We start from the raw sequence: 26,372 nt of genomic DNA, 5'->3' as shown, positions 1-26,372 counted from the left end.
CTGTCTGGTTTCAGTTCTGCTCTGCCCATACCTGTCTCCTTCCTTCTTCTTGGTTTGTTTTTTTTTTATTTTTTTTTTTCATGGATTGATCAAATAATTTTATTTGCCAGATAATTTTAGGAGTCAGGAGAAGGATCTTCCCGGAGGCAGAGGGATCATCACTCCGTGTATCCAGCTGCCCGTCTTCAGCGGTCACAGAATCCCAGAACGGTTTGGGTTGGAGGGACCTTAAAGTCCATCCAGTTCCACACCCTGCCACGGGCAGAGACACCTTCCACTGGCCCAGGTTGCTCAGTTATGGACCCCCCAAAGCTGTTTTGTTCCATGTTAGAAGATCAGCTATGAAGAGACATGGACAAGGCCTTCACCTTCCCATCTTGTTGTGTCTTTGGAGAGCTAGAGATGGAAACGAGGTAGAGAACATAACATCAAATATGTCTGTGGAAACCCCATCCCAGCTGTTTCAGTGTCCAAGGAGCCTGTTTCCTGTGTCCCAGCAGTTATGGAATCATGGACTCACAGAGGCTGGAAAAGACATTGAAGATCTTCAAGTCCAACTGTCGTTGCTGACTTCTGGACTTGATTTCTTCTTCACTCCCAAAACAACACCAAGCTTCCATGTCTTCTCCTTCCTTATCTTTATTTCTCCACCTATTTGGCCATTTCTACTTCCCACAAGAGACTTGAATTTCCAAGTAGGACTTGGTTTGTTTTGCAAGTGAAGGTGGAAGGCTCTGGAGCAATTGTAGGGGTGGGAAGGAGTAGGATAAGGATCTGTGGTACCCCTTGGGTCATGTAGGATCTGATAACCCAGTGTGGGACAAGAGGGTCCTTGGGAAGGCTGCAGGGGATGGGATACCAAAGGGGAATTTTGAGGAGATAAGATGAGAGTGACTCTACTCAGGGGTAGAGTTGATGCTGCTGGTCCTCACCCACCCTCCAGGTTCTGAGGAATAGTGTCCTGAAAGGAAACCTGGGCACATCCTGCTCCTTTAGGGACTTGTCCCTGACTACACGAGGTCCTGGTGGAACCCACAGCAGTGAGAATAATCAGAGCATGCACATGAATTCAGCAGCTCACAGAGCAATAGTTTGGTGTAAACCAGCAGTGGCACAGGGGAGGTCAAAGGAGGAAGGATGTTGTAGGACCTCCAGGAATCGGTGCTGTGTCACAGAAGGGGTTTAGAGCTGGGTATTTACTGGAGCTCAGCAATGAACCCCACAGGAAAGGCCCACATTCCTCCTGCTGGGTGGGCAACGTGAAAAATAGGGTGTGGGAAAATAGGTGGGGAAGCTCTGATGATGAGGTAACCAAGGGAAGCCTGTTGAGGTCTCTAAATTCGGGATGTGACCCTACAAACCGTACTCCCCTGAGAACTGCACAGAGCTGCCTTGGGAGGCAGAGTTTTCTTCTGCAGTAAGACATGGAGAACAGGAGGTTCCTCAAAGGTGCCTGGGCATGGCCAGTCCTGGAGGGACTGCAGTGGCTGTTCCACAGCTGCTGAGAGAGATAAACCTACCTCAGGACAACCCTGACATCTCCCTCCTGGCCAGAGCAGAAGAAGTTGTTGAAATCCCTGGTTTTTGCTATCTAGAAAGAGGTAACAACACAAGTAAGATCTTTGTGTTTTCCAGGAGGGAATGAAGAGGTGATTCTCACAAGAACTAGCACTGCTGAGCCCTCAAACACGACTTGAGGTATTTATCACAGCTGCCAAACTGGCTGTTCAGGGCAGACCTCCCCATCCAGCCCCCACAGGACCCCTTGCTCTGACTGCTCCGGTACTCCCTGAATTCCACTGGCAGGCAGGTGACAGCACCCAAGGAAATGGAGCAGGGGAACACAGTGACCCCATAAATCCCCCAGATCCTGCCCAAGGATGCAGCTCCCACCGCCCCTTCCCTCACTCAGCCCCAGCTGTCAGTGCCCTCCGGAACGGGGACGTGAAAGTCTTCCAGCCATCAGATGTTCTTCTGGTTGGGCAGAAGGGAAGAGCACGAGGGAGACACAGCTGGAAGCTAATCCTGTTAGCTGTTGTTGTGGATCAAGAAGCTCCATTTCCAGAACATTCAGTTTTCCCCAAAGATTTTTCCCACAATCATCTGGGGATAAGTTGTTCCCCACCAGGTAGCTCCAGGTGCACCGTGAGTCACAGCCAGGGAGATCTGCAGTAAAAGACAAAGTGTTCCACATGAAGGCCAGGCTGGATGGGGCTTTGGGAAACCTGGGCTAGTGGAAGGTGTCCCTGCCCATGGCAGGGGGTGGAACTGGATGAGATTTAAGGTCCCTTCCAACTCAAACCATTCTGGGACGATGATTTAACAGAGTAATTTTCCTCTTGGGTTCAGTGCCCGGCTGGTGTCACCCAGCTATTCCTGGGCTGAGTTAAGCTGAGCCTCAGCTCAGAGCTGCTCCTTAAACCCAGTGTTACATCTGGAAGGAGTGCAGGGACTCCTGGATGGCTCTAGACCATTCCAGGTTGCCCAGCTGGGCACCACAACTCACTATGGAAATCCCAGCTGTGTTTTGCGGAGCAGCTGAAGACCCGGCCCAGGATTTTGGAATACGCTGTTTCTTCGTTGTTTATGGTTGTTTTCCCCCAAAAGCTACAGAACTGATTTTCTGCAGCAATAAGCCCAGGCCCTTCCTGGCATGGGGAGGAGGAGCAGGAAGAATGAAGAGAGCTGAGTGGGACATAAACCCACTGTGGGTCATGGCCCTCAACTGGGCCAAGATCAAAGCGTTTTGCTTTGACTGCAGATCACCCAGCTAAGCAGGACTTTGCTCCTGCCTTTTCCTGCACCCCATATCCCATCCCAAGCTAGACTTTGCCTCCTCTATCTCAGGAGCAAGACCCAAAGAGGTGACAGAATCATAGAATTAAGGTTGGAGAAGACCTCCAAGATCATCGAGTCCCACTGTTAGGTCCCCCCAGAGCCCCCAGTTCCCAGTGCTCCTGTATGCCAAGGGACATTCCTGCCCCTGCCCCCGTCTCCAAGGTTCTACTGGGCTGGTTTCACCCAGGTTGTGCTGCCTCCCTTCCCCTCTGACCCGCCGTGCCCACCCCAGACCAGGTCCACCCTCGGTGCCCACGCACAGGCTCGGCCATGGCCCTGAGTCAGTTCCTGTTCCTGTGGCCCTGTCTATTCTCAGGAGGGTGAGCTGGCTTTTCCTGAGACTGGAAAACACACTTATTTTCCATTCTCTCTTTTTTCCTTCTCTTTCCATTGACACGGGTGTCTAGACTCCACAAAGGGCAAAATCAAGGTGGGCCAGCCCTCCTTCCTGGGTTGTTTCCAACCCCAGTGGGATTGAAGCGTTGGCTGTTGCACAAAGAGGCCCATTCACGAGGTTATTTTGTCTCCCAGGGTGACCTTTCAGGCCCAAAGGGCCTCCAAGGCATTGACAACGCGACCGAAATCGAATTGGTTCTGCCGAATTCTCTGATTTTCCTCAAACTCCTCCTGTGATGGAGGTCTGAGGACCCACATTCCCTCCTGTCCCTCTCATTTGGAATGCGGATGGAGCGATTCCTTCCCCTTGAGAGCAGCAGCACCAGAAGGGCTCAGTGAAGAGTCTCCCTTGAGGGGGGCCTGGACACCCTTTTTTGACCATGACCTCCATTTTTAGAGTGATGAAAACACTCTTGTCAATACCTCAAAAATGGATCTTTTTGGTACCAAAGTATTCAAATGTTTATCTCAGCACTTTCTAACTGAAGTGTTTTGGATTTGCCATTTCAAACAGCAGCTTTTTTTCTCTCTCTCCACTTCTCTTTAAAAACATTTTGCTTCCCCTTAAGTGCTGGGAAAACTGTGGAAAGAGTAGAAATATTTTCTTGCCTTGATTTAACTGAAAGATCCCATTTAAATCCCCTCCCTAGACTATTTCTTTCCAGTTTGCTGGTACACAGGAGAGCCTTACATGAAATCTCTCCTTGTCTTACTTCAGCAAAGGGAGAAATGGTTCCTCCCCCAGTGTCCTGATACTGCAATCCACACTTTCTGCGAGTAAAAAACAAACACCCCAGAGAGAAAGAGGGAAAATGGCCCCAGGGTGAGGTGTCAAGTGAAGAATCCACTGTTTTTAAGCCACTTTCAATTCGTGGCACACTAAAACACATCATTATTTGGCACACTGAAGCCAGGGCTGTTTCCTCACACCAAAATGCTTCAGCCCCTCTCCAAATTCACACTTCTTACTACATTCCCTCAGATTTTGGTGTTTATGGGGTTTATTTTACTGAGTTAAGGCGCTGAAATTCAGCCCTGGGAGCAGGGTTTGGTGTGAGGAGTTATCTTTCCCACCCTGGGAAGTATCACAATCTGATTCTCTCCTAAGATCCTTTTTGCATCCTTCATGGCCAGGAACACCCACACACTGACATCCAGAACTTGTTGACCCACCAGGTTTTGCTCAAGTTCTTGCCACAGATCATTGCACAGCCCGGGGTGGTTTCAGTTTATTGAAAATCTTTTATTGCTTTCCAAAACCCAGTTTTAATAAACTCCAAAGAGATACAGGAAATAGACCAGCAATTTTATTTAACAAACTCAATTGATCTGAAATTTTCTCTGCAGGAAGAGAGCCAGCTCTGTGAGAGCAAGCTGAGAAGACCTGGTTTGGCTGTAGTTTGTAGAGGTTGAGCTCCTCTGACTGCACAGCATTTGTCCTTGAATTCCAGCACAACTCCAGGTGAAACCAATGACTCAGTGGATTGGTTTCAGCTGGAGTTTGATCAGCACCTTGCACCTGAGTCAGGTAAGAATAAGATCAGCAGTTTTTGGAGGTGAAACAAGCAACAGTTTGCCAAGGAAAACTCCTCATGAAGGTTTGAAATTCTCTTTCCACCTCCTCCTGGTCAGCAGCTCCCACTCTGCACTGGATTTGTCTACCCTGCCTGTCCTTCCTAAAGAGTCTCCTCCCATTCCAACACCCCAGTCACAGGAGCCATCCCATCACATCTCCAAGATGCCACCAAGATCACAGGTGAGGGCACATCTCCAGCTCCTCTGGTTTATTCCCCATATTTCATGAGTTTGCACAGAAATTGGGCCCCCAGTGAGGACAAATGATTGCCTGGAGTGGCTGGAATTCCTCCCTCTGATCCTGTGAAATCTGCCCTCTGGAAGAGACGTGCCATGAGATGTGACCAGTGGGGCTGTAAGGCAAGAGACCAGCTCCTGGCCTCCTCACACACATGGAAATTGCCCTCCTGAAATTCATACTCGGCAGAAAACGGGAAGGGAGGGTCTTCCCTAATTCTCCAGCACCTCTAAGGATATATTATTGGAGTCACCAGGAAGGTCATTCCAGCCTGGCTCTGACTGTGAAATACAGCAGATGGCATCCAGGGAATGGCACTGCTTTTGAGTGTTGGGTTCTCCCAGCAGAGGAAAGACTCCCAGATGGAGGTCTGAAGAGGTGACCTCCACTCTAAAGAAGACATGGCAGAAGAGCCCCCATCTCACCACCCTTTGCCTCCCCTATTTCAGCCAGTCCCTTGTACCCCCAGCACAGCACCTGAGCACACCTCCCCTGCTCCCTCTCCCCCTTCCTGTGGCACTGGGGACACAGGTTAATGGTGGCCTTGGCAGCACTGGGGGAAGGGTTGAACTTGCTGATTTGAAAGGTCTTTCCCCACCTCTCTGACTGTGTGATTCAAGTTTCATGCAGTGTTTTCCCCCCGCCCTGTAACTCTAGAACACTTCACCTCCCTCCGTGCCCCAAACCGAAGGAATCACCTCCCAGTGAAAGGAATAAAGCCCTGGCACTCTGGGGCCAGCCTGGCACCAAAATAACCCTTGCTTTGGTCATGTCTGCCCTCCAGTGAAAGCTGGCAGCGTCGTCCAGTGAAAACTGTCCTCCTGGGTGACTGTGGTTTGTAAGTCAGCACCGGGATACTTTAGCAGTGTCCAGAGAAAAAGGAATGAATCACCCCCACAGCTGGAAACCCTCTCCCAGTCCCCAGTGACAGGTCATTTTCCAGCAAATGGTTTCCCACTGAGCACGGAGTCGCTGGAGCTGCCTGCAGTCAGAGGCGGGTGTGATGCTCACAGCCATCATCAGGGGGCTGTGCTGGCCCTGTCTCCACCCGGGCAGCCGTGCCCACCCCGTTGGGCACAGCGTGGCTGCCACCCAGGGCTTCCTCACGGCCTTTCACGGGGCCAGTGCTGCTGTTGGGGGCCTCCTGGTGCTTCTTCTGCACCCGCTCCAGTATCTGCAGCACCTGGAAGGAGCAAACACCTCTGTGAGTGGGTCAGCAGCCGAAATAACCACGGAATCATAAAGTCATGGTTGGAAGGGACCTTTAAAGGTCATCAAGGCCAAGCCCCTGCCATGGGCAGGGACATCTTCAAAGGTCCTACTAGCCAGCCCTTCCATTTTCAGCTAGACCTTTTCTTTCAAGGTACGTGTCTGGGCTCAGTTTTGGGATCACACTCGTTTCTGTGTGCTCAGGGATCTCTGGGAAGGGTGTACACGGAGTTTCTGTCCCACGGAGGCCCCCTGGATCTTGGAGCTCTTTCCATGAATGAATCAGTCTCACCTTGCTTCCAGAAGAGCACACAGAGGTGTGATGGGGATCTGGAGCAGGATCAGGACAGAGCAACGTGGAGCTCTGCTCTTCTTCACACCACCCTGTGATAACTTCTCACACTGTCCTTATAAAACTGGGAAACCCCCAGTCTGAAACCCACTTCGTGGAGAAAGGGAATAGGAGTGAAATCCAGGTGAATTTTACCTGAGACTTGGGGATGAGGCCGACTCTGAAGAACCCAATGTTCCCACTGTCGATTTTGGTGCAGTCCACCACGGTGGAGGCAACGTTCTCTGGAGAGGGCCCGTCACAAAGGACTGCATCCACCTGAAGAGCAACATTTCCACACCAAAACCCCCTCAGGCACTTGGGAGAAAAAGGTTACCCCTCTCAACAGCAAGTGATTATTATCTGAGGCAATACTGCTCCTTCCTTCAGGGAAAAGCCAGAGAAGGCTCTGTGGGGTGCAGGGCAGCAGTACAGCAAAGATAGGTTTGCACCATCTGAGGAGCTTTGAAGAAGTCCTATCCACCAAGAAAATGGGTGTAAACCCAGATTTCTGAGGAGATTTGTACCAGCTGTTGTTTAAAACTGCCCTCACTCAAGTGCCACAGATACAAAGCGTGGAACCCTCAGGATTTAGTGGTGAAATCATAGAATCATGGAATATTCTGAGCTGGAAGGGATCCCCAAGAATCATCCAGTCCAATTCCAGGCCCTGCACAGGCACCCCAACAATCCCCTCTGTCCCTCAGAGTGTTGTTCAAACCCTCCTGGAGCTCTGGCAGCCTTGGGGCTGTGCCCACTGCCCTGGGGAGCCTGGGCAGTGCCCAACCAGCCTCTGGGGGAAGGACCTTTCCCTGAGATCCAACCTGACCCAACTGAAGACAATGAATGTCCCTTGACCATGGTACTTCCAGAATGTGTGAAAGTCCTAAAAGCCAGGAATATTTTGGAGCTTGGCACCGGTTTTAGAGCAGCTTCAGCTTGAAATGGGAATGCCCTGTGCTCTCACAGCCCTGTGCCAGCTGGAGCCCTGGCACATCCAGGCATCAGGGTTTGATTGCTCATAAGAAAAGAAGGAGGCTTTTTTTTTTGCTCATCTCGTCCTGTGTTGGAAGATGAACAGACTCACATTGCCAAGCCATAACTACACAGTGCAAATCAGAGCAATTCTGGTTTCTAACCAAGTCCCGAAGCTTAAAATGTTCTTTTACTGCGACACCAACACGAGGGACGTCCATGAGATTTTTTTTTTTAAAAGAGATGCTTTCCAAGAGTCTAGATACCATCTCTTGGTTTGCCTACTGGGAGCAAAGTGGTTGTGTCCTTCCATCCCCACATCCCTTGGGAGCAGAGAGCCCCGTTACCTTGTCTCCCAGCTTGGCATACACTTGGTTGTGGTGGGTGGTGTCGGCCTCTCCCGTTGGGTTGGCTGATGTGACCACAATGGGCCCGACCTGGGGGCAGAAAAATGAGAATGAAGGCTCTGAGCTGGTTCTGCTGGATCAAACAGGCGACTCGAGCTCTGAACTTCACTCCTGAGTGCCTGGGGCTCCAAAGAGAGCTTGGTGTGGCTCACCCAGGTACAGGCTCCTCCTGTACCTGGAGGCAACTACAGTCCCACCAAAGTGTGTTGGGGTGTCTGACACTCGCTTAAATTGGGGTTTGCTGATGAGGATCATGAAACAACATTTTGGTTTCCGAAGGCCTGCAATGTCTGCCCCAGGCTCTCCCAGTTCCTCTGGCCCCTTTCTGGACCTTCTGAAGTTCCTGTGGCCTCAGCTGAGCCTGTGCTTGCAAGGACAGCGCAGGAAATCAGACAGAATGTCTGTCCATGGCCTTTTTTCTGGGTTTCTGACCTGGTGGTTGCTCCTTTTACCCTCTTTGCTGCCACAAAACCACTCCCAGCCAGGCTGAGGCTGCCGTGGCACTCACCAGGTCGATGAGGTGCGTGGTGACAGAGCAGTCGGGGATGCGGATGGCGACGCTCTGAGGGGTCCCAACGTACTTAGCAGAGTCCTTCATTCCCAGGAAGTCCACCCACTCACCTGCAGAAGAATCAGGTGGCACTCAGGGATGTACATCAGCCCAAACACAATGATCTTACCGGGAATATCTCCACGGAACATCTCCAGAGTTACTCCACGGGATGGAGTTTCCAAGCCAAAGCTCTCCAGAGAACTTGGAATCAAGAGCACTTCCTCACCTCTGGGAACCACCAGGCTGATAGGAGATGGCCAGGCAGCCTCCATGAAGTCCCAGAGGAGGGGAGTGAACAAATGCTTGGCAGGTTCCAGTTGCTTGAGGCTGGAAATCCAGAGGGACATGGGGCGATCCTGAGCCTGGCGCTTGGACCTGGAAAAGGGGTGAGAAAAGAGGAGTCTGGAATTCAGACAGGGATTTAATTTCAAGCTGAAAAGGGAACTGTGTTGGTGAGAGCTAGAGCTAAGACAAGGTGTGAAGGCTCTGCCCCAGGGCACCAGTCTCTAGTACAAGCAGGACTGTTCAACAGTGACTATTCCCAACCAGGAATGTTTTCTCCAAATCAAGGTTTTGCACTGTGATGGGTGGAAATCCCAATTTCTAAGGAAACCCCACCAATATGAGGGGTCTCAGCTGCTCACAGGAGTCCAAGCAAGAGCCTGTTGTCACAAGAGAGGTTTTGGGTGTGACAACATGTACCTCCCAAACCTACAGGATAACCCCCTGTCCCATCTGCCACTCTTTGGGTTTCTGGTGGTCCCCAAGTTACAAAGCTCCACCACCTGCCAGGAGCAGCTCCTAGAAGACAATTACAGCTCTATTTTCTCCTTCCCTCATCTGGATCTTCTCCCCCACCTTGCTGCTCCCACCAAGGCTGAGCTGCCTTGCCCTTGACCAGCTGCAGCCAGCGCTCAGTAGCAGCTCTGAGTTCCAGAAGGTTCTTTAGACCACGACAAGGACTGACCTGTGAGCTTTCTGAGTTCCAGAAGCTTCTTTAGGCCACGACAAGGACTGACCTGTGAGCTTTCTCCACGGCATCGGGGCGGTTGCAGGCGGCCACAAGCACGTACACGGTGTCTGTGGGGATGCCACAAGTCCCTCCACTCCTCAGGATATCTGTGGGCACGAGAACAGGGCAGAACCCCCTGAGTGAGGGGCTGTAATTCCCACAGCAGAGCTGTCACAGCCAAACCAGCCAATTCCGTGCTCTCCTCTCCTTTTCCCAACTAACAAAGCGTTCCCTCTGGCAGTGCATTTTTCTGGGGTTCATCCAAGGGGAGATCTGGCACTTAGGGGAGTTCTGGGCCACGTTCCTCAGGGCCAGAAGTGGAGAGAGCAAGCACCAGGCACTGGTGCCATTTGTCTGTACAGAGCTTTCCGTGGCAGCTCCAGCTTGGAGGATTCCTGGAGTCCAGGGTGGATGAACAGGTAGGAAAATGATATGGGAGAGAATTTGCTGCTAAACTCAGATAATTACTCTCAAAACTTGGCCCACCTCACCAAAACGCCACCAGATTGTCCTGGTTTCCACATCAAGGCCAGGTAGGACAGGGCTTGGAGCAACCTGGGCTAGTGGAAGGTGTCCCTGCCCATGGCAGGGGGTGGGACGAGATGAACTTTAAGGTCCCTTCCAACGTAAACCATTCTGTGACTCTATGATTGTAAAAACGTCCTTTAAGTAGCTGTTCTGCTATGAATTCACCCAGAATTTCCCCTCCACCCCCACACTGCGCCCTTTGCTCTCCCCTTACCTGCAATCCTCTTGACTGAGGACGCTCTCCTGGCGGGCAGGTGAAGGCACTTGCTCATCCCCCCCCTCACACCACCGAGCTGCACGATGGGCCCTCCCATGGGCAGGCAGGGACCCTCGAAGGTGCCGCTGGAAAGGGCAGACAGGAAGCAGTAAAAGCTGACCAGCCCGAAGCTGAGGGTGGCAGCCGTGTCATATCCAGTGGGAAGGGCATGGATGGCATCCAGGAAGAAGCTGAGAGCGACCAGCATGAACGTGAGGGAGTAGAAGAACCAGGTGATGTTTAGGAAGAGGGTGCAGAGGACGACGAAGCCGTTGAAGAGCATGAAAGCAGCGATGCCCACGGCCGAGTGGAAGCTTCTGGTAGTGCCATAGAGGCCACCATACCTTGCCAAGCCCCAGATGATCCACATGACAGCGTAGAGGATGAAGGCACTGCTCTCCAGGGTTTTACCCCGGGCAAAGGCCACTGAGCCGCCCAGAAGCTTAAGGATCCCACCAGCTACCACTACCCATGGAATGACAACGGTGGCAAGGGGAGCCTGGGGGTCTCCTGGGGCCGTCAGAGCAGAAGAAGCCAGGACACTGCATGCAAAGGCAAGAGCTTCTGCATCTGCATACTTGGAGTAGCCCAGGTATGGAGCGTGAAGGTCTGGCCCCTCACGGAGCTTCAGGAAACTGCTGCGGGCGAGGAGGGCCTTCACAGCCCCCTTCCCCTTCCCTGGGGGGGTCTTGGCCCCTGCTTTCACATTGTACAGGTGAATGAGAGCCACCAGGGCTGAGGCCACGAAAACGGCCACGGCCACACCTTGGGGACCACCTGCAAAAAACCCCCTGGGATGGCAAGCCAAGGCGAGGCAGGAGGCCACATAAACCAGCAAATACAAGCCATCCAGAGGGCTCTTGAGGGAGAGGAAGAGAGCCAAGACGGCAAAAAGAATGGAGAAAACCACCAGGAATGGGGTAGGGAGGGATGGCTCCTCTGGCTGCCACAGTGGGTACAGGAGGCAGTAGCCTCCAGCAAACTTGAGGATGGAAGTGAATCCAAAGGATGTGGCCATCAGAACATCCATTGCACGGTAGGATAAGATGCAGATGCCAATCTGGTAGATGCCAGCTGCCCACAGCCAGGGCACCTGGCCCATGAAGAGTTTGCTGGTGATGCCCAGGAGCCTGCAGCCAAACACCCCGGCCCACAGCATGTTCAGGATCAGCCCCGTGGCCGCAAAGGGATTGGTGCTGCCACCGGCGGCTTGGGCCTGCTCGTGGCTCTTTTTCTTGGCCAGATCCGTGCCAGGAAGGGCCATTTTTCCTTTGGTCAGGAAATAGAGGATCCTTCCCAGGGCAAAGTACCCCCCCAGCAAGCAGACGACGAGGTAATTGCAAGCGACAGCGGAGGAGCCCAAGGCGCGGCTGTGACGCGCGGCCACGTCGTGGGCACTGGCCAGGGAGGTGGCACCGGAGATGAGGGCCAGGACGGGCTCTCTGCACAGCAATCCCACCACTGCCACGAGGAGCAGTGCCACGGTGAAGGTGGCCAGGCCGGGCACCACGGCATCGCGGAGGTCCCCGGCGTCGCCCAGCGCGCCCTGCCCGGCCAGGACGAAGGTCACTCCGTAGCCACACCAGAAGGCTGAGATGGTCAGGCAGAGGGACAGCAACAGGGAGGCATTCCTGGGGCTCCTCCGGATCCCTGAGGAACAAACACAGACAGGGCTGTGATTTCCAGACAGAGGGATGTGGGAAGAGGGAGTTGGGCCAGGATCACCGGGCCAGCCCGGAGCTGCACAGATCCTGCGTGGAGCAAGATTCCTCCTGGGGAAGAGGAGGCTCAGGGGGGTCCTCTCACCCCCTACAGCTCCCTGACAGGAGGCTGTAGTGAGTTGGGTGTCGGGCTCTTCTCCTGAGGAGAGAAAACGGCCTCAAGGGGAGGTTTAGGTTGGATATTGGGAAAATTTCTTCACAGAAAGGGTTGTCCAGCCCTGGCACAATTGTGGAGGGGAATGGTGGAGTCACCACTTCTGGAAGTGTTCCAAAAACACGTGGATGTGGCACTTGAGGACATGGTTTAGTGGTGGACATGGTGGTGGCGGCGCTGGTTGATGGTTGGAATTGGTGATCTTAAAGGTCTTTCCCAACAATTCTGATTCCATGACTGATTTTAATGTCCTCATTACTCTGAGTTAAAAATGAGAAATAATTCAACATTCATTCTAAAAAGTGTGGACTCTGCTACAGGCAGTGATTTTTTTCTCTCAGTTAAGTTGATCTCCTGGCATGTCCAGATGGACATTCCAAACCATGGATGCTGAAAGTACTCTCAGAAAGCCTGGGAACCCTTTTTTGAGGAGTCATGGATTCATTGTGTTAAAACTCTCAGAGATCCTTGTTTAACACAAACATTGATTTCTTCTCTTGCCTGTACAGTAAAAATTTGCTGTGCTGACATAGAATCCCAGACTGGTTTGGGTTGGAAGGAACCTTAAAGCTCCTCCAGTGCCACCCCCTGCCATGAGCAGGGACACCTTCCACTAGCCCAGGTTGCTCCAAGCCCCGTCCAACCTGGCCTTGGACACTTCCAGGGATCCAGGAGCAGCCACAGCTTCTCTGGGCAAATTCCAGGAGAAGGGCTCAGTTGTCCCTGAGGCTGCTGTGGTTTGTATCAGCCCCAGCACACGCTAAGCTGTGGGAGGGGGAGGCCTTGAACCCCCCACATCTTACCTGCATAGGCCAAAAGAGCTGATAAAATGAGCAGAAGGACTCCAAGAGCTGTGCTGGGGATCAGAGGGGCTGCTCTGGCTGAGCTGTAGAAATGCACAGCCAGCAGAAGTGATCCTATGGGAAAAAGGAAAAACAGCTTGTAAACTTGGCCCAAAAAACCAGGAGAGAACCAGGGTGGACAGAGCAGGGAATAGAAGAAAAATAACAGTACAAGATCTGCAAATAGTAAGTGTTGTGCCTTGGTTTGTGCCCAAAGGTCTCACTCCTTTCTGGGTGCCTGGTTTTAGAAAACTTGAAAATAATCATTTCAGGTTGTCCAGAGAGGCTGTGGACGTTCCCATTCCATCAAGGCCAGGTTGGAGCAACCTGGGCTAGTGGGAGGTGTCCCTGGCCATGGCAGGGGGTGGAACTGGATGGGCTTGAAGGTCCCTCCCAACCCAAGACCTTCTGGAATTCCATGCAAGTGTCTGAAAGGGCTCCCCCGTTGCCAGATAAAGGGGAAAAATCCGTGATTCCAGTTACACAAAACACAGGCAGACACACACATCCTTCAGATAATCCCAGAGACGTTGTGCCAACAGAAAACCAGCCCCAAAACGCAAAGAGGCAGAAAACAAAGAAGGAGGAAATGAAAGGGAGCGAACACGGCAAACAGGAGAACGGCTGCACAAGGGAGAGGGAGTACATCCAAACCCAGATGATTTATTCCAACGACTACCAAAAAAAAAAAAAAGTTTGGATTTGCTTCCCACCCAGGACGGAACGGGCACAAAACTCCGCGCCAGCACTTCGCGGCCAAGACAAATATTTTGTTGGCCGCTGGAAACGGGCGCGGGGGAGCGAGAAAAGCTTCACCCGCGGGCAGCGCGGCTGGCGAATAAACCTCCTTAGCCCCCCCTGCTAAAGGGGGGGGGCGTCCAGGAGAGTCAGTCCCGAGCCCGCATCCCCTGCCAGGAGGGATCCTACCTGCGGCGATGCCCAGGAGCCCGAGGCAGCCGTGCAGGGACCCCGCGCCGTCGCCCATCGCGGTGTGCGCGGAGCCCCGGCCGAGGGCGGCTCTGCCGCCGCCCTCCCTCCCATGCTCTTTATAACCAAAGCATCGCGCCTGGCCCGCGCTCGGTCCTCCCTGCTCTCCACCCCTTTTCCCTACAGACCTCTTCTGTTCGAGGCGCTCTCCCCGGCTGCGTGCGGGAGGAAAATGCAAATGGGTTTTCGGGCGGCGATAAATTTGGGGCCGTGAGTCAGCGCGGGCCGCCGGGAGCTCCCTCCAGAGGCCTCTTAATTTTACTCTTGATTAACCCTTGTTAAAAAAGACACTTGGAAAATAAGGCTGAGGGTTTATTGCCGCCGCTGCCTCTTTGCCGCTGCCAGCGAGGAAATTGCACTGGTTAAAATGAAGGTTTTTTGCAAGAACCCATCTTGCTGGAGCAAACAAGCACTTTGCAAGCCCAGGAGCTCCTTGGGGACCAGTTGTTTCTCCTGAACGCTGGCCACGGTGCTGCTGTTTGTCCCTGTCACAGCTCTGAATGCCTGGCACTGCCACCCTGTGCTGGGCAGGCTCGGTGCCCCCCCTTCAAGGCGACTTCTGTCCATCTCTCGCTCCACATCCATCCCAGCCTGTCCAGAGGAGCCCTGTTGGCCTCGAGTAAGTGTCAGGCATTGCCAGGATCGCTGCTGTCCCCAGAGGTGACATGAGGGACCTGCTGACAGCTTCCTGCTGCTTCCCACAGGGAACATGTGGTCAGGGCATAAAGGTGTGTCTGGCTGGAGGAGGGGCTGCAGGAAGCAGTGGACACAGGGATCACACTGGGTCACAGGCCAGGTGGGAACTGGGCAGAGAACTGTTCTGTGAGAGCTAACCAAGCTCTGATGGAAACAGGGGCAGGGCAGCACCTGCCTGGCCTGGACATTCCTCCACTCTTTCGTTTGTGGGTGAGGGGCCAGTGTAGGGATTGCTCCCATTAAGGAATTTGCCCCAGTTAAAGCAAATTCTACTCTCCTGACAAGCTAGAAGATGCACAACAGTGTGAAAAACTCCACATTAATATCCCTGGGCTGGTCAGGGATATTCCTGGTGCTCCCTCCAGGAGGAAGCTCTGATGTTCCTCTCAGTAGGTCCTGCTCCACAGCCAGGCCAGAAGAAGAGAAAAGCTGTTGGAAATGGCACTGGGAACTGCTGGAGCTCAAATTCAGGCCTGTGGGATCATCTGAGAGGCGACAGACCTGCAGCAGCATCCGGAACAACCCTCAGGGTCCACAGGTAAATGCCAGAAAATCCCACCCTTCCCACTCCCTGAGCCAGCTGGAGCAGGATGGATTCCAGTGAGCAACTGGATTCCATTGTGACCCCCAAACTTCCCTGGTTTCTTCAGGAGGACAGTTCCCTTTAAATGTATTCATCCTTCAGGAAGAGCTTTGAGGAAAAATCCTCCTTCCCAACCCTCTTCCCAAGAATATCAATGCCAGGGGTTAATATCAGAGCCTAGATTAAAGCCAGGTGTTAGTATCAAAACCCAGATTAAAGCCAGGTGTTAGTATCAAAGCCCAGATTAAAGCCAGGTGTTAATATCAAAGCCCAGTGTCTCCACCACAATAAATGTGGGCAGATGCTGCCACCCCAGATGGAATAACCCTGCTGAGAAATGTTATTTATCACAAATCTCTATTGCAGGGAGATCTTTAGGGCTGACACATCTACTGAGACAGAAACAAGCCTGGTTTGTCCACTTACACCAAACTAATTAAACCAGTAAGGGGAACCAGCCCCATCAGTTTGCAACAGGCAGAGCTAAACAATGTGGTTTGCAGCAAGGAGATTGTTTAAATCCCCAACCTCTGGCTGTCTCTGTTCCATCACTAACAGGACTGCTCCTGGACCAGCTGGAGGAAGAAGCTGGAGTTGCAGCATAATTCAACTGGTTTTTCATGCAAGAGGAGATAATACACCTCTAAACCATCATTAGAATTCCCTGGATAACAAAACAAGCAGCAGTGAAAATGCTTTGGGTATCTTTAATGCACATCTCACAGTTTAATTCGTGTTCTGGGCAATAAAAGTAACTGAGAGGCAAAGCCTGTGGGACTGCAAGTCCTCTCTCACATGTGTTTTGTTCCTGCTTGTACAGGTGCCCAAATCCCTCATTTTGGGACATCCATGCAGTAAATGAAGTCATGAGCCTGCTCTGAGTAACCACCTTGCCCAAACACTGGTTCATCACCCACAGGATGTACTTCATGTCTCTCCCAAATTCTGACAGAGCCCCAAGGAACGTGTCTTACAGACAACCCTGGAAAACATTCTGCACTCCTCTTGCAGAGGTATTTTGTTCTCTCATGAAGGATGGGAAGTCAGCCTTGACAGGGCAGTTCTTTCACCAGGCCAAGCTGAGACAGAGGTCCAGGGTCTTCTCAGATGTGAGCAGAGCAAGGGCAGGGAAGGAGGAGTTTCAGACAATGTTTAATCTGCTGCCAGTGCCCCTCCAGAGCTCAGGGCTCTGCCAGTTCCTGGCACCACTTCCCTGCCAAATGGAGAGGTGGGGCTGCTGAGGAAGGATCAAGTTATCCCTCTCAACAACACTCTCAGGTGGGATTTTGGGGTGTCCTGTGCAGGGCCGTGAGCTGGACTTGATAATCCTTGTGGGTCCCTTCCAGCTCAGGATATTCTATGACTTTTTGACCATAAATTTCTAACCTCAGGCCAGGAACAACTACAGCTGAGTGCAAAACATCTGCCCTCGAGAGGGGGGATCTGAGGGAAAGAACATTCAGAGTCAGAAAAGGAAATCTTGGTGTTAAACCTGAGGCAGCCTATGCAGTGTTAGGGTTTAAAAAATGGGGTCCAGAGAGGAATTCACTGGCTTCAACACTTGCTCTGGGCAGGCTCCCTTTGACACCACCTCCTGTGCAAAGGTTTTGGTGCTTTAGTCTGAACTAGAATGGAAAATCAAGAGCTGAGAAGGAAAAACACAGCTGCTCTGTTGGGCACGTCACGTCAGCTGGGGCTGCTTTGCAGACAACGTGCTGGGAGGAAGATCTGTGAGGGAGCAGCCAGTTGAGGAAACAAATAATATTTACATGCCCTGCCTGTGGAACTGGAAATAAAACCCTCCTGCCAGCGAGAAATTCAGCCCAACCCTCCTGGCCCCACCTGCTCCTGGGGGAGGGATTGTGCTATAAAAGACTCCGGGTGGTGAACAGAGCTCACAGCAGCGCCCCGGGGCTCTCCAGGGAATCCTCCTGGGGCACAGAGCTCACAGCAGCGACCCGGGGCTCTCCAGGGAATCCTGCTCCGGTGCTCCATGGGGAAGAGGGTGGCTGTGGTGCTGGCTGGCTGTGGGGTCTACGATGGGAGCGAGATCCACGAGGCTTCGGCTGTGCTGGTGCATCTCAGCAGGGAGGGGGCTCAGGTAAGAGGCTCCTGCCCCGGCTCCAGCTCTTTTTGCCCCTCTCTGCTCCTCAGTCTTCTCCTCCTTGTCTCCGAGACAAGACACAAGCTCCCCATCGCTTGCAAATCATGAGTGAGTGGAGTCAGAGGGGACAGCAGAGCCCGGGAGCTGTTCCAGTGAGCCTGGAGAACTCCCTGCTCCCTGCACAGCTCTGCTGTACCACGGGCTGGGCTTGGATCTCTGTGCTCAGTGTCTCCAAACTCTTTCCCGAACAGACTTTCCTGAATGCCTTCTCTATTCTTTTTTTTTTTTTTTTTGGCTTGTATTCCCTCTTTTCTGCTCCACTGTTCCAGTTTAAAAGACTGTTGTTGGTTTGGGCGCTTTGAAATCCAGCTTTTTAAAACCTCAAAGGTTAGAAGCGAAAATCGAAACAGAGAATCACAGGATGGTTTGGTTTAGGAGGGACCTTAAAGATCATCCAGTTGAACTCCCTGCCATGGGCAGGGACACCTTCCACTATGCCAGGTTGCTCAGAGCTCCATCCAGCCCCATCCTGAGCACTTCCAGGGATGGGGAGTCCACCTCTCTGATGAGAGAATAGACAAGTTCTTGTGAGTTCAATTTGGAGAGGGGTAAAAAAAAAAAGGTGGCTCTAATATACTATTAGTCAGGAGAGCCACACGGTGAGACTGGGAAAGGAGGGAGGGACCCTGTGGAAAACATCACACAGCTCTGAGCTGGGGCAGAGCCGTTCCCTCGGGAATGGGAATGGCACTGTGGGACACAGGGGCACAGTGGTGATGTACTGTTGAGGACATGAACCCAATTCCACACCCTTCCACCTCTGCCTGCTCCGTTCGGCTCAGAGCTGGGACTTGTCCAAGCGTTTTCTCCACAGGGTGTAATTTTGCCTCCTTTCCTCTCCTCGAGTCGCTCCCCTCCTGCCACTCCCGAAGCGGCGGGCTCGGAGCACGTCCTGCCTCATCCCTGGATCGCCGGGGGCCTCTAGTGGAGGAAACTCAGGCGTTATTCAATCCCTGCTTTCATCCGAAAACACGAATGTCTCAGCTGGAAGGGAGGAGAGCTCAGCACCTCCCTCCTCAGTCCCCCCCTCGGGGAGCTGCGGAGAGCTACGAGGTCTCCCCCCGGCCTCCTTTTCCCCAGACTAGACAAGCCCAAAGTCTTCAGCTGCTCCTCCCAGGACGTTCCTTCCAGCCCTGGCACCGGCTTTGCCCTCTTCGAGCTCCTTCGCATCCTTCTTACACCGTGCAGCCTGGAACTGCACGGGGTGTTCAGCCCCAAAATCTTTCCCCCGCCTGTTTGTCACCCTCCACCCTCCTGCTGCATGTGAGCTTGGAAGTGCTGGAGGAAGGGGAAGCATTTTCTGGAAAAACACTCTGGCTTTGGGAAAACAGTAGCTGGGAAGAGGAAACCCCAAGTCCCACCTCTGAGGGAGGCACATGGTGGGACAGCAGCTCCCACAGGGATCCACTGGCTCTGTGGGGCAGCTGGGACGGGGCTGGGGCTGCCCCAGTGAGGGGGATTCACTGGGATAGGGATGGAAACCTCCAAGAAACAGCTTCACCAAGGGCTCCTCATCCCCCAAAACAAGCAGTGTGGGCTCCCTGCTTTGCCCCTGGGCAGAAGCTACAAAAGGCCTCTCTTTCCCTCCTCTGCCTGATGCCAGTATCAGATCCAGGTGAAGGTCATGGCATTCCCCGGTAAAGTCCTTTCCTAACCAAGTCCCTCAGCACCCGCTCCCTGTGACCTTCCACACGTTTCTCCCTCATTCCTGAAGGATAACAGCCCTTTCCCCTGTGCCCAGGCAGAGGTTTTTGCTCCCAACATCTCCCAGATGCACGTGGTGGACCACGTGAAGGGGCAGCCGACGCCGGAGCAGCGCAACGTGCTGGTGGAAAGTGCCAGGATAGCCAGAGGGAACATCAAGGATCTGGCTCAGCTGGATGTCAAGGGGCTGGATGCCCTGATCATTCCAGGTAGGACCTGTGTGGGGCCTGCATGTCCACAGCCTTGGGAACAGCTTAGGTAAGCCTGGAATGACACAGGAGTCATGGGCTGGACAGGAACTGGAAGCAGGGATTGGGAGGACAGACATGGCTTGGACTCGGATCAAAAGAGAGCATGGCAAGGCCAAGCTGATCCCAAGAGAAGAGGGTACCTGCCAACTGAATGATCCTCTGTGCCATCCAGAGGATCATTCCCTGAAGGGAGAACTACCCCTTCCCTCCCCACTGTCCTTTCCTCCTTCCCAGGAGAGGCTGGGACAGAGAGGGGGGGGTCAAAGGCAGAAAGCTTGGTCAGTCTGAGTCTCTCTCTAGTGCAAGTGGGATTCCAGTGGGGTGGATGAGGCCTGGAGCAGGGATTAAGAGGGGAAATGTGTCCCTGTGTCCCCCCAGCATTCAGGAAGGAGCTGTTGGGTGAAGAACACACCCACTGGAGCACTGGAGTGGAAGCAGGGGAGGTGCTTGGGTGTCTCAGCCCACAAAGGTTCAGGACCTCTGTTTTTAATTCCATTATCAACATTGGACAAGTGCTGCCACCCCCCACATCCAGATTAGCATTACATCCTGCAATCCCTGGGAAAAGCCCTGCTGGGATATCACCTCCCAGCCTAATCCTCTCTTCCCCTTCCCTCTCTTCCCCTTCCCTCTCTTCCCCTTCCCTCTCTTCCCCTTCCCTCTCTTCCCCTTCCCTCTCTTCCCCTTCCCTCTCTTCCCCTTCTCTCAGGTGGCTTTGGAGTGGCCAAAAACCTGAGCACTTGGGCCACCCAAGGCAAGAACTGCAGCGTCTGCAGGGAGGTGGAGGACGTGCTGAGGGCCTTCCACGCTGCCCACAAGCCCATCGGGCTGTGCTGCATCTCCCCAGTGCTGGCAGCCAAACTCTTCCCGGGCTGCGAGGTGACAGTGGGACACGACACCGAGTGTGAGAAGTGAGTGACCCACTGGGGCTCTCAGGGGGGACTGGGAGGCTGGAAGTTTATTAGGGAAGGCTCTTGTTGAGCTCCAAGAAACACCCCCCTTCCTCCTCAGAGACAGGCCTCGGGGTGGGGGATCCAAGCCAAATTTCAGGAATTATAGAGGTGTGATTGAATCACGTTGTCCCGCAGGTTTTAATGGTATTTATATCAATATTTTAATGATACTTATATAAAACAAATTATTAATTATGACAAATGAAGAGAGGGAAGACCTTGATCAGAATTATTTGCTACACAAGGCAAAAGCTAAAAAATCCCAGTAGAGTAAAATATAGCATAAAATAGTGTGGTGCACTGTGTCAAAGGAGTTATATTCCAAAAGAAACAATCACTAAGTGGAGATTGAGGTAACTCACCACACACTGATCATGGGCAGGTCTTTCAGCCAGGGCAGGGGGTGGAACTGGATGGGCTTTAAGCTCCCTTCCAACCCTGGGGAGTGACCATGAAGAGATGTCCCCGTTCCACGGGAGAAGCTCCACACACTCCAAGAAAGCCTGTGGGAGAATCTGCCATGTCACAGTTGGACTGGGCTTTTATGAAGTGATGGATGCCAGTCCTGTATTCCCAGGCCATCTCTCAAATCCTGCCTGGAGGGCCTGGAAGACTTTTACCATTTCTCAGCAGATCAGAAGGAATGACCTCGCACCAGATTTGCTGGCATTGTTTTTTTTTGTGTTTCCACAAGTCTGATGGAAATAAGACACTTAATTTTTTTAAGTAAAGCTTAAATTGAGACACTTCATTTGAAATACAGTCCTATATTTGCCTCCCCCGTGCACGTGGCACCTCATGGACCCAGGGTAGGAGAGACACCAGAGCACTGACTCCAAGTGAAGCAGATCCAAGGTAGGAGCAGGATGGTGGCACAAGCCTTGGAGTGTTAAGAGAGGGAGTTAAAGTGTCCTCAGTCCTACAGGAAAGCTGTGGCTGAATCCTCCCAAAAACCCCAAACCTAAACCTAATTGTTGCCCAGAGCAGCAGCTGTGGCTGCCCCATCCCTGGAAGTGTCCAAGGCCAGGCTGGACGGGGCTTGGATCAACCTGGGCTAGTGGGAGGTGTCCCTGCCCGTGGCAGGGGGTGGGACTGGATGAGCTTTAAGCCCTTTCCCAACCCAAACCAGTCTGGGATTCCATAAACACTAAGTCTGGCATGGGCAGGGTTAAGCAGTGGAACATCAAGGGTTATTTTGGCTTTCCTTCAGATTTTTAACTCACTCTAATCTGGAGGTGTTCCCTGTTCTGTAAGCCTGGAGAAACTCCTGTGGCAGGAAAACATTTGGCTCCTACTGAGCAGGTTTTGAGCAGGGACCATCATCTCTTTTCTCTCCCAGCCTTCACCTCAGGGTGGGTTTGTCCCCTCCTCCCTTGCAGGTGGCCCTACGCCAAGACGGCCGAGTCCCTGCGGGAGCTGGGCTGCAAACACGTCAACAGCCACGTCAGCGAGATCCACGTGGACCCCAGGAACAGGCTGGTGACCACCAGCGCCTTCATGTGCAACGCCCCCATCCACGAGATCCATGATGGCATCGGGAACATGGTCAAGGAAGTGGTCAGGCTTGCCTGAAGGCCACGAGGTCCAGCTCCTTCCCCTCTGACACCCACGTGTCACCAGGGAAAAGTGCCACCCAGCTGGAGTTCTGCCCCCTCCCCGCCCTTCCCAGAGCACGGGTGGCTGTGAGGAGGGGCAGCCTGGAGTTGGGGTGTTCTGCCACGGCAAGCTGGCAGGAAGGGGGGTGTGGGCACACACTGAGCTGGCACAGAGTCATGGAATGGTTTGGGTTGGGAGGGACCTCAAAGCCCACCTCGTCCATGGGCAGGGACACCTTCCACTGGCCCAGGTTGCTCCAGCCTGGCCTTGGACACTCCCAGGGATGGGGCAGCCACAGCTTCTCTGGGCAACCTGTGCCAGGGCCTCCCCGCCCTCACAGCCAAGAATTCCTTCCCAATATCCCACCTAACCCTGCCCTGCTCCAGCTTAAGGCCATGCCAGGTTTCCCCAGGGCTCCAGTTCAGTCCCCCCAACCCCCAGCTCCCGGAAGAAGTGAATTGTGGCAAAAGGAAGGAACACGGTTCTGCTCCCAAATAAAACCTGCTGGTTTTCCATGGGCTGGACTCTGCTGCTGGTTCTCCTTGCCCTCTGGATCAGGATGTGCTCTCAGTGCCACTGGTGGGCCAGGGAGGGGGAAAAACCATACAGGAAAAAATCCAATTCAGTATCAGTATCCAGGTCTGGTGGGAAGAGGAGGAATTCTGCTCTGGTATAAACAGAACCAGAGAATTCCAGGTTGGCAGGACCTCAAGGCTGAGCTGGCCCAGCTGCCTGCCCAACTGGATCTTAAAACTCTCCAAAGCTGGGCCATCCAGCACTTCCCTGAGCAGATATTCCCATGGCTGATTGTTCTCATCGTGAGAATTGTCCTTGTGTCCATTGGGAATCTCCTCAGGAATAACCTGTACCCATTACCCCCAGCTTTTCCATGGCCCCCTTGTGCAAAGGGAGTTTCCATCTCCTCTGTATCCACCCTTTAAATACCAGAGCATGGTGATAAATTGTCCCCTAAACCTCATTTTCCCAGGGCTGGACAAGCCCTGTTGTCTCAGCTTTCCCTCCCAGGACCTGGATCACCTTCTCCACATTGCTTTTTTTGCAGAGTGGGGATCAAAACTCTTTGCACAACTGAAAATAAGACACTTTATTTTAAACACAATCACATTTGCAGCCACTGAACCTTCCTGCAAACACAGGGAGCTCTCAGCTCCTTTTCCTTTGGCAAAGGGAGTTCTTTGACCACGTGAACTGAACACGAGTTAAATTGCAGCAATTTATTTACTTTGTTTGGAGTTTAAAGAACATCCTAAAAAGGGGGGAGGAGATAATCCCCGTAAAACACGTTATAAAAAGCTGATCCCTGCAAATATGAAGAGTTCACTGGGCCCAAACTCCCAACTGCTGGGGGACAGAGATTGACCCTGGCTGCTTTTGAGTTCTCTCTTTACCAAACTAGAATGGTTTGACAGATTTTTTTTTTTTTTGGTCAGAAAAGGATCTGAATCCTGCCCCAAAAATGTGATTTGTGCACTGAAAGCAGCGTAAACATCTCCCAAGCACAAAGCAGCAACCAGCATGCAAACAGGGTGGGGAACTGCTCACAGACACCTTTAAAACCATCCACTTGGAACAAAACTGGCCTGGTTTTTTTTTATGCTGAGTCAAAACAAAGAAAGGACTGGGGAAAAAATGAGGCATCCACACCATGTGTGCAAAGGAATAAATCCAACTGTGCTTCAGTACAGGCTGGTCTTCTTCATGATCCGCAGGAATTCCTGCTCGTCCACTTCCCCATCCCCATCTCTGTCTGCCTCATGGATCATCTCCTGCAAGAGATTGGTGAGCAGGAGTCAGATGTGCATTGGAATGATTGGATTCAGCAGGATTAGAACCAGTTTTTGGTAAGTTGTACTAAAACTGGAGGGGATGGTGTTCCCTCAATGTCAGACTTACTCCGTGACAAAATATTGTCCCAACTAGACATTCATTTGTTTTTTCTAAATACACTTATGCAGAAATCTGTCTCAAAAATACAACAGGAAATTTCCTGGGAGAAACAAAGTGCTTGGAGCAGAGTTATTCCCTTTCCATCACTCTCAGAAAGCTGCCATTTGAACCGTGTGGGCTCAACCTCAAAATCCACTGCTGGACACAAACTCTTCCATTCCTACCAGGAAAAAAGGGATTTTCCTACAGCTCCAGCACGAAGATCCCACTTCCCTCTTCCTCCCCAGGTACAAACCTGCAGCTCCTCATCTGTGAGGTTTTCCCCCAGTTCTCTGGCCACACGTTTGAGGTTTTGGAAGGAGATTTTGCCGGTTTCGTCGTCGTCGAAGAGTTTGAAGGCCTTGAGAATTTCCTCTCTGGAGTCTTTTTCAGCCTTAAAAAAGGAAGGAGAAGGAAGTCTGAAAGGAAAAATAAGGGGGAGTTGTGTCGTAGGGAACACTCCAAATAAAGTTATAAAAGATTTGATAGACTGAGAAACCCTTAAGAGTAAATTTAAAGGAGTTCCAGTCAGCAGGAATCACACATAAAGGCTGAAGGGAGACAGAGGCACAGCCAGAATTCCAGGGAATTTTTTCTCTCTGTCCTAGCCAGCCAGATGTCTTTGGGATTTCACCACGAGGATCTTGGTTTCACTCAACATATTTGAAGATTTTTAAATCCAGAGATTTAATCTGTAAGTAAATTAGAACTCAAGAAGAGAAAATACCCCCACGTCACAGAAAAACACTCCAACAGCTCCACAGCTGCATTGGAGCTGGGAGAAAAGCCTGGATTTTTCTGGGAGAAAAGCAGGTTTTCCCTTTTCTCACACTCAAAAAAAAAACCCCTGATTGCTAAAGGAAGTTGGGAATGATACTGTTATTTCAACCTTTCCTTGAAAAATGAGACAGATTCCAGGATGTTTGTCCTTGAAAAATGAGACAGAATCCAACTTTCATATATTTAGTTGAGATTAAATAGTGCTTTAATCTCCCCCTAAACCCAAAAGGAGATGAATCACACATTAAAATTGCCTTTAATTTGTTTTTTACCACTTCCATACCATTTTCTGGGTCATCACTGCCAAGAAGTCATCAAAGCTGATCTTTCCTGTCCCCTCCTTGTCGATGTCTGAGATCATTTTCTTGATCTCTTCTTTTTTAGGTTCAAAGCCCAGGGCCCTCATGGCCACCTGGAAGGACAAAATCAGGCATAAATCCCACAAAATCAGTTACAAACCCTACAAAATTATCAACAAAGCCACAGGGGAGGGAATAAAAAACGGGTGAACTTCTGCCACATCACGTCACAACATTCTGTGTCTGAAGGAAAACAGGGGCACATCAGGATGCAGAAAACAGGGATAGAAACATTCCTATTCTGGAATTGGCCTGCAGTTAATTCAGGAATTTCCTAGCCACGCTTTTGCCCCAGCTCAGGACAGGGAGGGATTTGGGATTTGGCCGTATCAGAGTCTTGGGAGAAATGTTTGCACCGAGAAAATTTGGATTATTTGCTGCTCTTAAAGCCCCTATTTTGGTTGTATAATCAGCTCCAGTGATAAAAATCTCTTTCAATGACTGTTGGGGGAACATTTCCCTCCTTTGATAAAGAGACAAGAGGCAGGTTTGAAACCAGATCTGCTCCCTGTGGTCTTAGGGAACACGGAAATCCAGGTAGGAAATGAGAGGGGCAACTCCTGGAAGCAAAATAAGTCCTGATTCACTGATGACTCTTCTTCCCAAAAGAAGAGGGTGGACCAAAAGGGGTTTGCAATGAATAAAAGCAGGAAAATGAGTGACATTGGTGGATTCCTCAGCTGGGATAATTTAATAAACAAATAAAGTGAAATCCTCAACAAGAGGGGAAAAAACACTTTTTAAAAGTGCACAAACCGTTTTTTGAGGTTTTAATAATAAGCAGAAGCAGCATGAAATCCTCGAAAAGAGGGAAAAACACCTCTGAATTGTGCACAAACCCTTTTTTTCAGGAAGGAAGAAGCAGGAGGAAGGAGAAGGAGGAGGAGAAGGAAGAGAAGCATGAAATCCTCAGCAAGACAAGAGCACCTTTTTAATGTGAACAAACCCTTTTTTTGATGTTTTACTGACAGAGAAGGAGTCAGGACAGAAAACACAGAGCTGTCCATGAATTTTGGGCAGCCTGGCCCCAAACACACCTGAGAACAGCAGGAAAGAGCTGCAATAATGTGCCCTTTTACTAAGCCGGGTTTTATGCTGGGAGGAGGAGGGGCAAAGCAGGGAAGCCGTGTGCTGTCGGAGGTGATTTCGGTTTCTAACACCGGCAGTCCTGTGCTTCCAGCCGCACCTTGAGCTCCTTGACATCGATGCTGTCGCTGCCGTCGGTGTGGAAGAGCTCGAAAGCCTCGCGGATCTCCCGCTGCTGCCCCTCGGACAGCTCTGCCTTGGGACTCGCCTTCTTCCTCTGGGGAGCGGCCC

The 26,372-nt window shown here is 51.8% G+C and overlaps 3 protein-coding genes across 3 annotated transcripts; 1 reads left to right on the top strand and 2 right to left on the bottom strand.

The window, feature by feature from the left end:
• Window positions 1–6,035: 6,035 nt before the first annotated feature.
• On the bottom strand, window positions 6,036–14,020 carry LOC103754953. The gene is made up of 9 exons (XM_018083228.1): window positions 13,963–14,020; window positions 12,997–13,110; window positions 10,277–11,968; window positions 9,542–9,641; window positions 8,749–8,897; window positions 8,478–8,590; window positions 7,910–7,999; window positions 6,744–6,866; window positions 6,036–6,230 (listed from the first exon to the last, which is right to left on the bottom strand). Exons 1-9 carry the CDS (start codon window positions 14,018–14,020, stop codon window positions 6,036–6,038), a joined length of 2,634 nt encoding a protein of 877 aa, XP_017938717.1.
• Window positions 14,021–17,266: 3,246 nt separating this feature from the next.
• LOC112841317 (glutamine amidotransferase-like class 1 domain-containing protein 3A, mitochondrial) lies at window positions 17,267–21,987 on the top strand. Its single transcript, XM_029963734.1, has 4 exons — window positions 17,267–17,402; window positions 19,207–19,378; window positions 20,130–20,331; window positions 21,753–21,987. Exons 1-4 carry the CDS (start codon window positions 17,295–17,297, stop codon window positions 21,943–21,945), a joined length of 675 nt encoding a protein of 224 aa, XP_029819594.1. The 5' UTR covers window positions 17,267–17,294; the 3' UTR covers window positions 21,946–21,987.
• Window positions 21,988–23,424: 1,437 nt separating this feature from the next.
• On the bottom strand, window positions 23,425–26,367 carry LOC103754952 (centrin-2; the record flags this gene model as incomplete). The annotated part of the gene is made up of 4 exons (XM_029963753.1): window positions 23,425–23,756; window positions 24,173–24,310; window positions 24,980–25,108; window positions 26,242–26,367. Coding segments are annotated over 4 exons (483 nt in total), but the record flags the coding sequence as incomplete, so codon positions are not given.
• Window positions 26,368–26,372: the final 5 nt, after the last annotated feature.

The sequence above is a fragment of the Manacus vitellinus genome, unplaced genomic scaffold (assembly GCF_001715985.3).
Source record: "Manacus vitellinus isolate BGI_N305 unplaced genomic scaffold, ASM171598v3 scaffold_62_pilon, whole genome shotgun sequence".
Classification (NCBI taxonomy): Eukaryota; Metazoa; Chordata; class Aves; order Passeriformes; family Pipridae; genus Manacus; species Manacus vitellinus.
Note: the sequence above shows the minus strand (reverse complement) of the source record. Positions and strands in the feature narration are given on the sequence as shown.

What these genes read in the sequence shown, in the direction of transcription:
- LOC103754953 (XM_018083228.1), bottom strand. Translation starts at nt 14,020, where the DNA reads ATGGGCGACGGCGCGGGGTCCCTGCACGGCTGCCTCGGGCTCCTGGGC. An exon ending in CAGCCTGGTGGTTCCCAGAG is followed by an intron (nt 8,591 to 8,748) that starts GTGAGGAAGTGC and finishes ATTCTTCTGCAG; the next exon opens with GTGAGTGGGTGGACTTCCTG. An exon ending in GCCTCATCCCCAAGTCTCAG is followed by an intron (nt 6,231 to 6,743) that starts GTAAAATTCACC and finishes TGCTCCTTCCAG; the next exon opens with GTGCTGCAGATACTGGAGCG.
- LOC112841317 (XM_029963734.1), top strand. Translation starts at nt 17,295, where the DNA reads ATGGGGAAGAGGGTGGCTGTGGTGCTGGCTGGCTGTGGGGTCTACGAT. An exon ending in TCAGCAGGGAGGGGGCTCAG is followed by an intron (nt 17,403 to 19,206) that starts GTAAGAGGCTCC and finishes CCCTGTGCCCAG; the next exon opens with GCAGAGGTTTTTGCTCCCAA. An exon ending in GGATGCCCTGATCATTCCAG is followed by an intron (nt 19,379 to 20,129) that starts GTAGGACCTGTG and finishes CCCTTCTCTCAG; the next exon opens with GTGGCTTTGGAGTGGCCAAA.